This window comes from Vanellus vanellus (genome assembly GCF_965231255.1).
Source record: "Vanellus vanellus genome assembly, chromosome: 3".
Lineage (NCBI taxonomy): Eukaryota > Metazoa > Chordata > Aves > Charadriiformes > Charadriidae > Vanellus > Vanellus vanellus.
The window spans coordinates 20,639,633-20,652,637 of record NC_138907.1 but is presented as its reverse complement, the minus strand read 5'-3'; the positions used below and the strand labels follow the sequence as shown (position 1 = coordinate 20,652,637).

The following is a 13,005-nucleotide window of genomic DNA, read 5'->3' as shown; positions in this document are numbered from 1 at the left end:
AATGCAGAGAAAATAATGGCTAAATAAAGCAACTCTTGGTTGATGGAAAATAAAAGAAAAAACTCATTTTTCAATCAAAACAAAGAACAGAATTGATCAATTGCTCCCAGCTGGATCAAACAGCCCGCCAGACCTGAAGTGTTTTGGTTTTTTATGTTTTGTTTTCATGTTAAAAAAAAAGTAATAGCTTAAAAATGAAACAATGTTTCAAATGCAAGAAATAGGACAATTTCATTTAAAAACACTGCCAGGAAACGTTTTGCTTTGGTTGGGGTTTGTTTGTGTGCAAACAGAAACTATTTGATGCACTGGACAGAAATTGTACGCTGTTGCAACTCGAATCTGTGTTTAGGTGGGGAAGAGTTAAAAAACCATGAAGCCGCTGCCCAGCTCTAGTCTTCCTTGCTGTGAAATGGCTGATTCCATATGATTTTCATGGCTAGAGGCAGGGCAGGGTGGGTGTTGTCTAAGCTGAGGGTGGCCAGCAGCAAGGAGAAGGGTGGGAAGCAGCCAGGGCTGGGGGACTCCGCTCCGGCTTTTCCTGAGGGATGAGTTCCTTAGTCCTTGGATCAGGGCCTGCCTGTATATCAGCTGGTAGAGAGCTGGGTGGGAGGTAGGGATGGTCATCACCGTTTTTCACCTTCTAATGGTAATACTCAGCCATTAAAGGGAAACCCTGCAGGAGCCTGCTCTGAGGGGAGAGCTTTGGGGATGATGTCATACTGTCTTTAACAAGGGGAAAAGAAGAATTATAGGCCAATCAGGTATACTTCAATTCCTGGAAGAAGTAATGAAACAAGTGACTTGCATTCATGTAGAAAATAAAAAGAAACAAAGCAGCAGTCAGTCTGGGTTTGTCCAGAGCAAGCTGTGTCAGACTGGCTTGATTCCCTTCTGCGGCAGAGGGACTGGTTTTGTGAGCAGCAGCAGTGGTCAGCCATCCCTCCTGACTTTCAGACGCCGACACCATCTCGCACAGCGTTCCTACCAGCAAGCCAGGGAGATGTGGCCTGCTGAAAACGTCCTTAAGAGCTGTTCTCTAAATGTATTTTCCTGAACTTGAAAGATAGAAGGAGAAGTGTGTTGAAAGGTCCCCACTGAACTCATCTGTGTTCAGTATTTTCATTCATGGCTTGTTGATGGACTGGAGAAGGGGCTTACCAGCCCCGCACCCCCAGCAGCTGCAAGGGTGGCAGGCACAGCAAGGGCAGCGTCTGGATTCAAGCAAATCGAAGAAACAGTCTGGAAAAATAAATAAATGCTGTTCAGTAGAGACAAGTCCAAGACACTAAGGAGGGATTAATCAACTGCATAAATACAAGCTAGGGAACAACTTGTTTTTCAGAGAAGGATGTGGTGGCTGCAGTGAGTCACAGGCTGCACAGGAGTACGTTGCTGCGGAGGGAACAAACACCGCCCAGGCAGGTAGGAGCAGAGCCTGTAGGACATAAACTGGTCCCCTCACCTTTCTCGGCACACATAAAGCTGCAGCGAGGCTTGTGGCCACCTTTGGAGTCTGTACTTCACGTGGAGAACCTGGAGAGAGTCCAGAGGACCGTGAGACAGTGGGCAATCAAAAGGCTCAGTGGGCTAATAAATGTGAGAGAGGAGCAGTTTAGCCTCAGACAGACTTAAATAATAGCAGGAAAGATCTGTGTGGAAACTGGGAGACATTTTCCCTCCAGTAAGGTCAAAATGCTGAAGAGGTGGCATGGCAGGATCTGCCCTCTCTGTCACCGGAGAACCCCAAGAGCGGGTAGACCCATATCTGTCAGGAGCAAGGTGGGACACGGGAGGAGACTGACTGACCTCAAAAGGTCCCATCCAGTGCTCATCTACTTTAAGGTGCCATCTAGCAGGATATATCCCAGAAGGAAGATTAATTGAATGCAGTTTTACTGTCACACTTAATTACTTTTGGCAGCACAATGGCATGGGGCATTTTCACTGCTAATTTAAACGAATTGCCAGCTGGCCCCATTAAATGCCATGGATATCTTCTTTAAGCAGCCATATGGCTTTGGGAACCATCCTTCAGTTTACCTGCTGTCTGAAGGCAAAGGTAGATTAAAAAGAAGCACTTAATTCTTTTGCAAAAAAAAAAAAAAAAAAGCTTCTGGACTCTCCAGTGCTGGCTGCAAGCATCCAGCTGCCCTTGGTGGGCAGCACTGCCATACCGTGCTCTCTTCGAACCCCTCACACGGAGCTGCAGCAGAACAGAGCTAATTAGCTGGCCAAGGCCAACTGGAAAATGAGCCTGCTAAGGCCTTCCAGGCAAGTTTCCCTCCAGTAAAGGCACACCTTGTCCCCAGCCCACGCAGCACACGTCTTCATTAGCTGCAATGAGTGCCGTGCGGAACGAACGCAGAGGAACGGCCTTTCCAGGCACTCCGTAGCTGTTCAGAGCTCGTAAAAGGTTTTGTGCCATTTCTTGACAGAAATAACACAGTAGTCAATATACTAATGTCACGTTGAGGTGGCATAGAGGACAGAAATTGGGGACTGTTTGTCCAGATGTTGTTGTGCCTCTAATGAACACAGCCAAGAAGTCAAGCCTGGTTTCTGAAGGAAGCCCTCACTCAGCTTCTGGCCTCTGAATTAACCAGTTGCGTGGCTGCGCCTGTGAACGAGCAAAGGTCCTGTGTGGTTTCACAGGATGGGGACTCCTGCCCCAGTCCCCGCTTCTGCAGTGGGCAGCCCACTCTCAAGGACTGATTGCCGCCCAGTAGTAAGAAATTACCTGTAATCATGCTGTCCACTTGTCACTCCTTTGCTAATTACAGCGCTCAGACCTTGCCAGAAGCAGCAGCAGATGATTGCGTGGTTACTGTACGCTCGGGTTCTGAGGGATTTAGACAGCATCTCTGAGCCTCTCTTCTCTGCAGGGCCCCTGCTAGGGCAGGTAATGCAGCTGCCCTGGGAAGGAAAGAGAACAGAAAGCTTCTGAGAGACTTGGAAGAGAAGAATATCCCTAAACAGCTGGTAACCCTGCGTGAGATGAAGACAATTCCGAGGACAAATTGCCCTCTCAGAGCCACTATGTTTTGTAAAATCTAAATAGAGCCATCCCCCAAACTACACCTAAGGAAAGTAGGTGAAATACCCTTTTTTGCAGTTTCCTACCAAATGTTGTGGTAGGATAGGTTCTTAAAATACTGTAGAAATGTTAAATACTGCCAGGGTTTGCAGCACCCAGCTGGGCTAAGGCACACTGTCGTCGTGAGTTATCTGTGGGCACGAGCAAACTCAGCAACAAAACTGCCAAAAAGCTGTCAGGTGTAGTTTTCCCAGCTCTTGAGCCATGACTGGCATGCCATGATGTCTTGTTTGCTGCCTTCCTTCAGAGGTTCCCCTTCAGTGAAACCCATGAAATAGCAATGTCACGGAGGAAAGCGTTTGTGCAAGCATCACTTGGAGGTGTCAGTCCGTCCAGCCTGTCTGGTTTGGGGCTGGTGAGCTGGAAAGCAGATGAGAATTCACCCATCCTCCTTAAGCAAGAGCCCCAAATGAAACAATCCACTGCAAGTACAAAGATTTTGAATAACATTTAGCCCTGTTGTGAACGTCCGGTAGTAGAGCAGCTGTTCTCTGTTTACTCTGCAGCCCCGATTTGTTCGTTCTTTTTTGGTTCTCCATGTGTTTTGGATATATCGTCTACAGTTACATTTCTCCCTCTCTCTTTCTTTCATGTTGCTTTGCCTCCTTTTGTTCACCATCAAAGTTTCACAAGGTAAGTTTGTTTCTGTTCTTCCTCTCCTCCTCCTCATGCCCCGTGGCAGCTCCCCATAGAGAGCAGCAGGCGCTCGGCGGGGGTGAGCCATGCGGGATTCACTTTGGCCGGCGCTGCCTGCTCCCAGCCCGAGTCCAGCCGTGTGCCTGTACGTGTGTGTGTCCGTCTGCCTCTGTGTCTGTCCTGTGACTGCACAGCCCTGTGGACATGTTCTCCACCCAGCGTTGAAATGCCCCTCAGGCTGCCCCAAGGGCACCCTCGGAGCAGGGCAGGGACCCGTTTCAGCATCGAGAGCATCCTAAGGCCACCCTCTGCACAAACCCAGTCCCGGTAGGACAGCCTGTGCACAGACTGGTTTCTTTTTGTCTGAATCTTACTTGCAGTGGTTTACAGAAGTGCAATTTCAAGCAAACTTGATTAAATCAGTGATTTTGTGCAGAGATACTCAGACCAACTTAATCTTGATCCCAGACCCATCTGCTTTACAGAACTGCACCTTAACTGTACTGCAGGCTCACTAACATAAAGCTGCATCATACAGAATAGCTATTCCTATGCAAGAAATGCAAAAGTATTTTCATATATAAACTGTTTAATAAGTTAAGTCTGAAGTATTTTAATAAATAACTTTAGCATAGGACAGGTCATCTTTTGGCTTATTTTGATCTTGTACAGAGACATACAGCCTCGGCCACTGTAACTGGCTTCCAGCCAGCTTCACAACTGATAGCAGGACCGAAAGGATTTCTATTATACCTCAATAAAAGGCATGGCTACACAAGCAACAAGCTTGTGTACACAAGCTACTGTAAGCATAACCTAGCTTGCTTAATTTAGCTAAAGATTTATGGCATGCCTCAACTCTCTAGTCCATGTGGTTGGTTGGTTTCTGTTATTTTATTGTTTTTTCACTGTTCCCTAAACAAATTAAACCAATGCTATAGACAAGCCCATATGACAGGTTTCCAGCCAGCTCATCTTGCCTTCAGAGCTGACTCACACTTAGAACATAAATGTATAAGAAATCAGCTAGAAAAAGCTGATTGAAAGAGGTGAGAGTTTTTCCGTTCAGCTACACACGATGGGCAGCAATGCAGTGCAGGGTAATATGTGCTGCTAAGTGTCATTAATCTCCACCTCTATTGCTTAGCTCATTCAGCAGTAGGAGATCCAGACTGCCAAGGCTGGGGGTACACGTGGATTTTCCAGAGCACAGCAAAGTTTATTTGCTAGGGCCAATTCTTAGTTTAGCGAGAAGACCCTTAAAGGTAGAGGTTGTGGCACTTACTGATATTTTGTGTTCAGCTTTTTTAAGGGACTGACAAAAGCCTGACGTAAGAGTTGGAAAGAAACATTAAAAAGCATCAATGGAAAGAGGTTTGAAGAGTTAAACATTTTTCTAACATGAAATTTCAGACTCATTTGAAATTCAAACTACAAAAATGACAGGCTACTTAAGTTATTTAAACAAAGAGAAAAAAACTCCAGGTTTTTAAAAGGTTTCTCATTGAAAGATCTTCACTATTGCAGGCAGTGCAGGTAAGGACAGTTTGGTTGCTTGTTTAAAAAGGAGATCTTTTGCATTGATATTATTGTAGTAACAATCCCAGCTTCTCTTAAAAAGCAAGCAAGTAACGCTTCTGGTGCTGTCATTGCAACCACCTCGGAAAGTGTTAAAAAAAACAACAGGATTTTTCTTGTTATACTGCGTCAGCAGAAGAGCTGCGGGTGCTCTCCTATTGCCCTTCCGCACCCTAGCCCGCTGGGGGCAGGAGCCCTCCCCTGTGGGATTTGCAGCCTCTCCTCAACCGCTATGTACTACATATGGAAAGGCAAATAAAGTGGGGCCCCAGTCCCCCGAGGAGCTGAGACGACCAGCAGGACAGGCTGCTTTAGCCCTTGCAGCATCCATGTGGCTGCAACCCCATGGGTCCCTGGCATCCACTAGGGCCAAGCATGAGCCAACACACACCAACCTCCTCCAAGGGCTTTGCTGCCTCGGTCGGGAGGTGCATTAGACCCCACGTCTGGGGGAAGTGGAGAGGGAGTGGAGGAGAAGGGATCCAGGCAGTTTCCCAGTGCAATTGCTTTTGCTGCTGGAAGGCTTTTTCTCCAGTCCCACCAGATGGCTGCTGTACCCCCACAAAAGCCCCTGTAATTCTGCTGGGCTGGAGCAAAGCAAGTGCATAATGGAGCAGTGCGAGTATCGCCCACGGAGGCATCTCAAGGTCTGTGTTTGAACTCTGACAAGCCACCCTGTGATTAAAGGCATCCCCCCTTCTCCTCCAAGAGATGTTTTTTCACCTCTGCAAACCGCAGTGCGAATTGGTTGCTGCCAGAGACTTCTGTTAGCACAAGCCAGCACGGGAACTCAAAGGTAGAGGAAACCAGCCTCCTCCTGCCTGGCAGTCCTCTGGAAGGACGAGGTTCAGACGTAGATTGCAAGTAGAGATGCGAGTGTGTCAGATGCATGACCAGCAAGCTGCCAGGTCAGCACTGGGGAACAGCGGTGTTTCTGCAGCAGTATATAAGGGCATACATTTCCCCTACACTGCAGAAAAACACGCTCCGTAAAGGTTTATAGGTTATTGGGCTGTACTGGAATTGGTGGCCGTCAGTACCTACTGCACCTTTATAACCTCTTGGAGCAGACGTGCCTCTGCCCGTGCTGGGGACAGTGGCAGGCAGGCACTGCAGCAACGAGGCTGGCCACCAGCAGCCTCATCAACGTGCCCAGGAAGGTGGTTGCACCCTATGGTTGCCCAGGGCAGGTGTTGGCTAGAGCAAGACAGAGCGGCTCGCCGGGCTGAGCCTGCCCTGGGGCAGGCTGGCGGCAAGGGGGGACATAGCAGCCCCCCTGTTTTCCCCACATGGTTTGCCACTCCTGCTAAACTAGGCTCATGGCTCGCTTGAGCCTCACCAAAGGTCCTCGTTAGGAATTAACACTAACCATGTTCCCTTCCCCTCCCTCCTCACAGGCTACAAGGAACAGGGGATCCCACAGCAGCTGTAGTGGCTGGGACAAGTATGGTCAGAGAAACACGGCGAGAGATTTCCTTTGGCAGCTGTGGGCCACGGACCTTTTCATTACCCTTTGTCTCTCTTCTTCCTTTTGTTTTGTTTCCTTCTGTTTGAATCCGGATCATCTGCCCGTCCAGCGGAGCGGAGGTGCAGAGCAGCTGACGGAGACTTGCACTGATCCCATTGAGCAGCGGAGATGGGGCAAGCACGGCGTGGGTTAGGATTGGCCCCGGCAAGCACATGGTGGGCGGCTGATGAGGAGGAGGAAGGTGCTGGGAGAAGGAGACACCCCTGGCAAAGGTGGCACCTGGGCAGGCAGCTGAGCCGGGGGAGCGGGAGATGCTGCTTTCTCTTTCCTCCCAGGGGGAAGTAGCTGAAGACATTTTGCCTCCTTTTGACGCTCACCGTTAAAGGAAACCGGCTGTGAACATCAAATGCCAAGGAACTATTAATAGATATCTGTACAGTATGTAAAACCAAACCAGTGGTACTTTTTCCCCACCCTGAGAGTCCATCCTTGACTGCTTTGCGGTAGCGGAGGGCTCAGCCCAGCCTCCTCCGCTGCCTGTGTATATACGATGCTCAACGAAGCTCTGTCCTTGCAGATGTCTTGAGAAACGCGCTTGCTGTAAATCGTATTGTACTGCTGAACTGACCGGGGCCGTCCCCTGCTTCCATCTGCTGGCACCCTGTGAAGACCAGACCTCCCGCCGGCCCCTGGGGAGACTTTATCTAGCAAGGGACCAGTGCAGTGCCCCGGAGCCCCACAGCACCCTGCCTCTAGGGTGGTGGGCACAACCATGTGCTGTCAAAAGCTTCTAGTGTAAAACAATACCAGAGGAGCCAAAAAAAAAAAAAAAAAAAGAGGAAAAAAAATAAAAAGAAGAGACTCTTCCCCTCCCCCTGAAAGGGGCTTGCTGGCAGCATCTCCATGCTTTGGAAACAGATGCCCTTACAGTGCGGCGTGAGCTCCTGGCTGAAGCAGTGTCCCCGCTCTGCTCCCCCGGGGTAAGTGCCCAAAGCACGAGGATCCCGACCCAGTGCTAACCGGGTGGGTGCTCAGTAACGGTCGTGGTTGGAAGGCCCATGGCCAAATGGGGTAGGGCTGTGTTTTTGATGTGAATGCACAATGTGCAGAGCCGAATTAGGCATCCAGGCTGAGCAACCCCTCTGATCCTGGCTGGTGTTTTGGCAGGGCGAGAGGAGCTCAGCCGGGGTGGACCCGGTGGCAGCACCTGGCTGCTTTTCCGCTCCAAAAAGGTGGCGGGAGGAGCCCTGCCGAAAGAGGGAAAAACTGGGCTGATGCTCTCGTCCCAGGAGGGTCCTCCCATCGAGAGGAGCTTCACACAAACTCGCTGCCAAAAGCAGGAGTGTGACAAAGCTCAGACCTGCTTCCAGCCCATCGCTCCTGCAGAGGCGCAGCCAGTGGGCAAGGGGACAGCAGCAAACCCCACTGCCCTACAAGCTCCCGGCCTCTCCTGGCATGTCGTTTTGCTTTTAAGGCATGTTTTCATTTTCCGTGCAGAGCAGATCCTGTCAGTTAAAATAACTCCTGTTGTTTCCTACCTGCTCGATGCCCGCATTCGCTGTGAGCCCACAGCCTGTGGAAAGCAGGAACCAATGCCTCTCCCCCAGTCCTTCCTCCAGAGCTAAAGACAAAGCATAATCCACACTCCCAGCTAAGCTGTGGTGGGACAAAACCTGTCCGAACCATGCGAGCTCATCCAGGGCGGGCATTGGAGCTGACGACAAACTTTTTTCACCCCACCCCTCGATGACTGCGCGCTACAAAAAGCTTTGGGCTGCCTGAACAGGAGAAAGGGGCAGAGAGTCAGGAGCCTTGGGAGCACCAGCCTTCGCTGCGAGACAGGAGACCACTGGCTCAAGCACTTCCCCTGATCTCAGCAGCCTTAATTGGAAGAGGAAATGGAGCCCATATAATAAGGATGCAAATTGGCGACACAAACAACTCATCACATATTTATCAAGCCAGACCTCAGCTAGGGCAGTGTATTTTGCAGACATTCCCTCTGTGTGGCGGCAAACACTACCTGGTGTTTCAGCACGGTGTCCCTGAGCCAACACGCTCGGCTAAACGCCTGCAAAACTGCACAGGCCCCACTGAGCACATGTCCTAAAGTGCCTATAGTCTATAGGAGACGTGCAAACTAGCTCTGTGGCACATGGTTAGCAAGAGGAAACAAATCAACGTAAAATGGATTTGTAGAAGACCCTTGAGATTAAGTTTAAAGCAATATTTCACAGGTCCTGGCCAAATATTAACAGTAACCCCCTGCACCTGTAGATGATCCCTATCATCGCTACCCCTGTTGTACAGCTGAGAAACAGCAGTGTGCAGTAAGATTAAGTTACCTAACTCCAAAGCAAACCCATGGCAGAACCACAGGAATAACTCAGGCTGCATTTCTCTTTCCTCACACCCTAAACAGTGGCTCGTACTGCTATTCTGGCCAGCCAGAAATGTGTAGTTAGCAACTACCCTGTACCCAAATGGGGGTGCTGAGCTCAGCTTTTTGGGCTGCTACACAGAAAGCAAAGATCCATCCATAACACAGTGCAGACAGGAAAGCTGCTTATTTGTAATTTTAGAGTAAGACAGATGAAAAAATACCACTTTTTTGAGAGACACAAGCCACACAACACGGGCAGCGGTGAAGTGGATTTTTTATGGAAGACAAGCACCAGTCAGTGCTTCTTGTTAACCCAGGGCTGGAAGTGCTCAAGAGAAAAAGCAGCGCAGTTATCCTGCCACGATGCTGTGCTGCAGCGAGGCATGGTTACCTTGCTTTGCCAAGGTGGGCCTTGCAAGACAGCAGCACTTTGGAAGAAAAAATTAAAAATAAAAAAAAAAATCAACTCCTGGTAGATCAGTGATGGAAAGATGAAACCCAAGAGTCATCTGACATCTGCATTAAAGCCAAAGGATGAGCTCCTCAAGATTACCATTGCCACAGCAATCACCAAAAGGATTTCTGCTCATGACGTTTAACAATTTCAACTCTGACCATTTCTACCAAAAGGACGGGTTAAGAGGGTGGCTGCTCAGTGACCTGTGCTGTAGCATCTGCAGCTCTGTGGCTTGCAGGACTGTATGGATGTTACAGAACCGAGCTTCACCATTTACTGCCAGATGGAGAAGCTGTGATCCTTCATTTTCCACCTGGGAAAATAAGGGGAAATAGGATCCTAACCGGGAGCAAACAGGGAATCAGTAGCACAGCTAGAAAACACCTTCATAAGCTGCTGCTCTGATTGGTGGGAATTCTTTTTTTGAGGTTTATAACTAGTCAGTAAGCCACCCAAACAACTTGCCAGCTCAGCTGCAGCAAGCACAGTGACCAAGAGCAATGGTTACCCCTCACAATTGCCAAAACAGGAGTGCAAACTCCAAATGCTGTCTGAGCATCAAGTTAGTTGTGCCATGGTCTTGGGATGGATGTGCGGGAACCTCTGCAGACAAGCTAAGGTCTGCTGGTAGAGGTGTTGAAAAGAAACCAAACCGAGCCTTTGCGTGCAGAAGCTCTGAAACAGGAGCAGCCAAACATGGCTTAAGAACAACTTACTCTGGTGCCTGTGAAAATGGATTCACTTTTAGAAGACCGGACTTAAATATTTAGTGGTCAAGCAGTGCAACAAGAAGTCTGAGTCTGGCAAGGGTTAAACAGGCCGACATTTTTACTGGGCATTAAACTGCCCAAAGTGGTGTCTCCTGTGGCATCAGATGTCAGACCGGCACCAGATACCCCATCCCAGCTCAGACAAGTTCAGAGACCCGGTGCCTGTATCAGAGCCTCCCCCCAGGAACAAAAAGTGGCAGGGTTTTGCTGGCTTTTCTGGCCACTCTTGGTGCTGTCTGCATGCCGTAGTGGGGATGAGAGAATTGCATTAGTAGGGGAAGAGCTTGTATGGAAATGCTGCCCTCCCTGGGACTGCAATGGGGCTCCAGGGAGCATCACTTCAGCAACATCTGTGTGCTGGCTGCATTCATAGCATGAGGGAGTTTGGCACTGGCACCGCTGTGCAGGAGAGGTGTGGGATTTCAGGTTTTGCTCTATAAAAATTTTTTCTTATTTTTGACCTTTCTAGGAAATTGGGGAAGCCAAGAAAACAGCCAACACACCACTCCAGAGGCTCTGAAATCTGTCCAATGGACACCCAGGACAAAAAGCCTTATTTCTGTCTGTTGGGGGGGGATTTGCTTAACCGATCTTAATTAGCACCAGACAGATTCCCGCTCTCCTCTTTAGGACAGGAGCAACTTTATAGATTGGCCTTGCTACTGGGGCGCAAGAAAATGCCGTTTTCCCCAAAGCTGCTCCGCTGCAGTAATAATGATCATAAAACTCTCTGTTTTCTTCCAATAGTCCTGATTAAAACCAGCACCCCCAAACTCCCCCCAGCCCAGATGTGAACAGCAGCATGCTCTCGGGCGACGGCGAGCCCCTGAGCCCGGGTTCAGGTCTCCCTGCGGCAGGTAGTGAGCAGACGTGGGCTGCAGTGAGCTCGGAGGCTGAGCCGGGCAGGGCAGGGCTGGGGAAGCCGGAGGGGACAGACGGGATTTCGAGCCTCAGTGGTCACAAGGGGGAGCCTGCTCAGTCCCATCTGTAACATTAAACCTTGTCCCCTGCCACGGACTTGTTTTTCCTCCTTTCATAAGAGACCAGAGCTTTGTGCCAGGGACAGACCCGGCAGAGCCCATCCCCTTGAGGGGAAGCCTAGAGATGCGCCTGGTGCCCACAATTCACGCACTGGTGAGAAGAGACACGCAGTGAAGACACAGGTACGAGTGCTGATTTGGCACTTTAACCCCATCAACAATGCTTCTCTTTCTCTTTAGGGACAAATTAATCACCCAGCACTTTTACACCTCTTTCCGGAGCGCTGCAGAGGGAGGCCATGCACTCTGGGATGCCCACCAACACCGGGGCTGGATAACTTGCCCCCGGCTTGCACCCACCGTGCCGTACCGCACTGCACCGCCGCTGCCAACCGACCCCTGCCTCCTTGCCAGCGCAGCTAGAGGTGGCAGCCAGCAAACGCTTGATCTGGTCAAAGGTGCATGGCACCAGGCTGTCCCGATGCCATCTTCCGCTTTATAAATATAGGTGTTTTAGATGCAAGTTTTACAGCTAAAGAGCGATAGCAGGTAACGAAGAATAAATGCAATTGCTTCACCCCCATCTGCCAGCGACATGGTATTTTCTGCTGCTCCTTCTTGATTGTGCAAACCAGGTTTCTCAAAAAAAAAAAAAAAAAAAAAAGGGGCTTTAATGAAATAGTTCCTTGGTACTTGAACCCAGCCGAGCTGAACAGCTGATTGATTTACTACTTGGTGAAAAGCAATTCCAGGTAGGAACTAAACCAAATGTCTTTTTGAAATTTGTGGCCACTTGTAAACCTGTTTCATTCTGGGTCAGCCCAACCATTTCCATGCAGAGCATGTTAACTTTTTTTTCTAAATTCGTTGGTGTTGCCAAACCCATACTTACCACGGAAAAGGTGCTATGGCAGACAGCCCCCACCCTCCCGACCCTTTGCCCGCGCTTGCTGCCGGGGGGTCGGCGTCACTCTCAGCCGTGGCACACGTGCCTGGCAATCACAGCCGGCAAAGTCAGGGGGGTTCTGTGCCAGGAACGGCTCCGGCACGCAGCCACGTGGTAGAGAGCGTTAGACATGCGAGGTGCCTCCATCTGTGCCGCATCCTGTGCCTCCCGAGACAAAGCCGCATGTTCCTCCCTACGTGCATCGACTGTCGCACATTTTATTAAAGATCTTTCAGTTCTGCTGGAAATCGCCCCTTGTCATAGTCTCGTCGTGACGCAGGGGTTATTGCGCTGAGCTCCATGGACAGGAAACTGAAGAGTCACGGTCTCATGATTCTCTGGGAGGCTGTTTTATTCCACCCGTGTGTTGCCTCCTACTTGTTTTGGGATGACCCTGCAGTTCATGTACATGCATACGCTCCAACCAGAGTGTATTTTATTACTATTCAACCCAAACTGCACCCTCTACAACACACCACCAACAGTTCATTGACATTTAAAGCCTAGACATAAGAAAAGCTATAAGCTTGCCTAGATCTGATATCCTTCCCAGTAAAAAGCAATGGCTTTTCCCACGCACTTGATAACCATGGCATGATAACACCCCCCTGTATTTTCTAGCTGACTTGTCTTCATGCTTACATACATAATGCACTTTCAGGCAGTGCTGCAATTTATTTTCCAAACTGG

General features: G+C 49.5%; 1 protein-coding gene and 1 long non-coding RNA gene across 2 annotated transcripts in view; both read left to right on the top strand.

Annotated features, from left to right (window-relative positions):
- STUM (stum, mechanosensory transduction mediator homolog) overlaps positions 1-6,743 on the top strand; it is a gene marked incomplete at its 3' end in the record, with an annotated part of 46,605 nt that extends 39,862 nt beyond the window's left edge. Inside the window, exon 3 of the mRNA XM_082481453.1 lies at positions 6,709-6,743. Coding sequence (XP_082337579.1) covers positions 6,709-6,743 — 35 coding nt within the window. The remainder of the gene's footprint in view (positions 1-6,708) is intronic.
- Positions 6,744-6,915: 172 nt separating this feature from the next.
- LOC309670487 lies at positions 6,916-12,520 on the top strand. Its single transcript, XR_014269010.1, has 3 exons — positions 6,916-7,759; positions 10,859-11,523; positions 11,610-12,520. It is a non-coding gene; the product is annotated as an uncharacterized lncRNA (long non-coding RNA).
- The last annotated feature ends 485 nt before the right edge of the window (positions 12,521-13,005 follow it).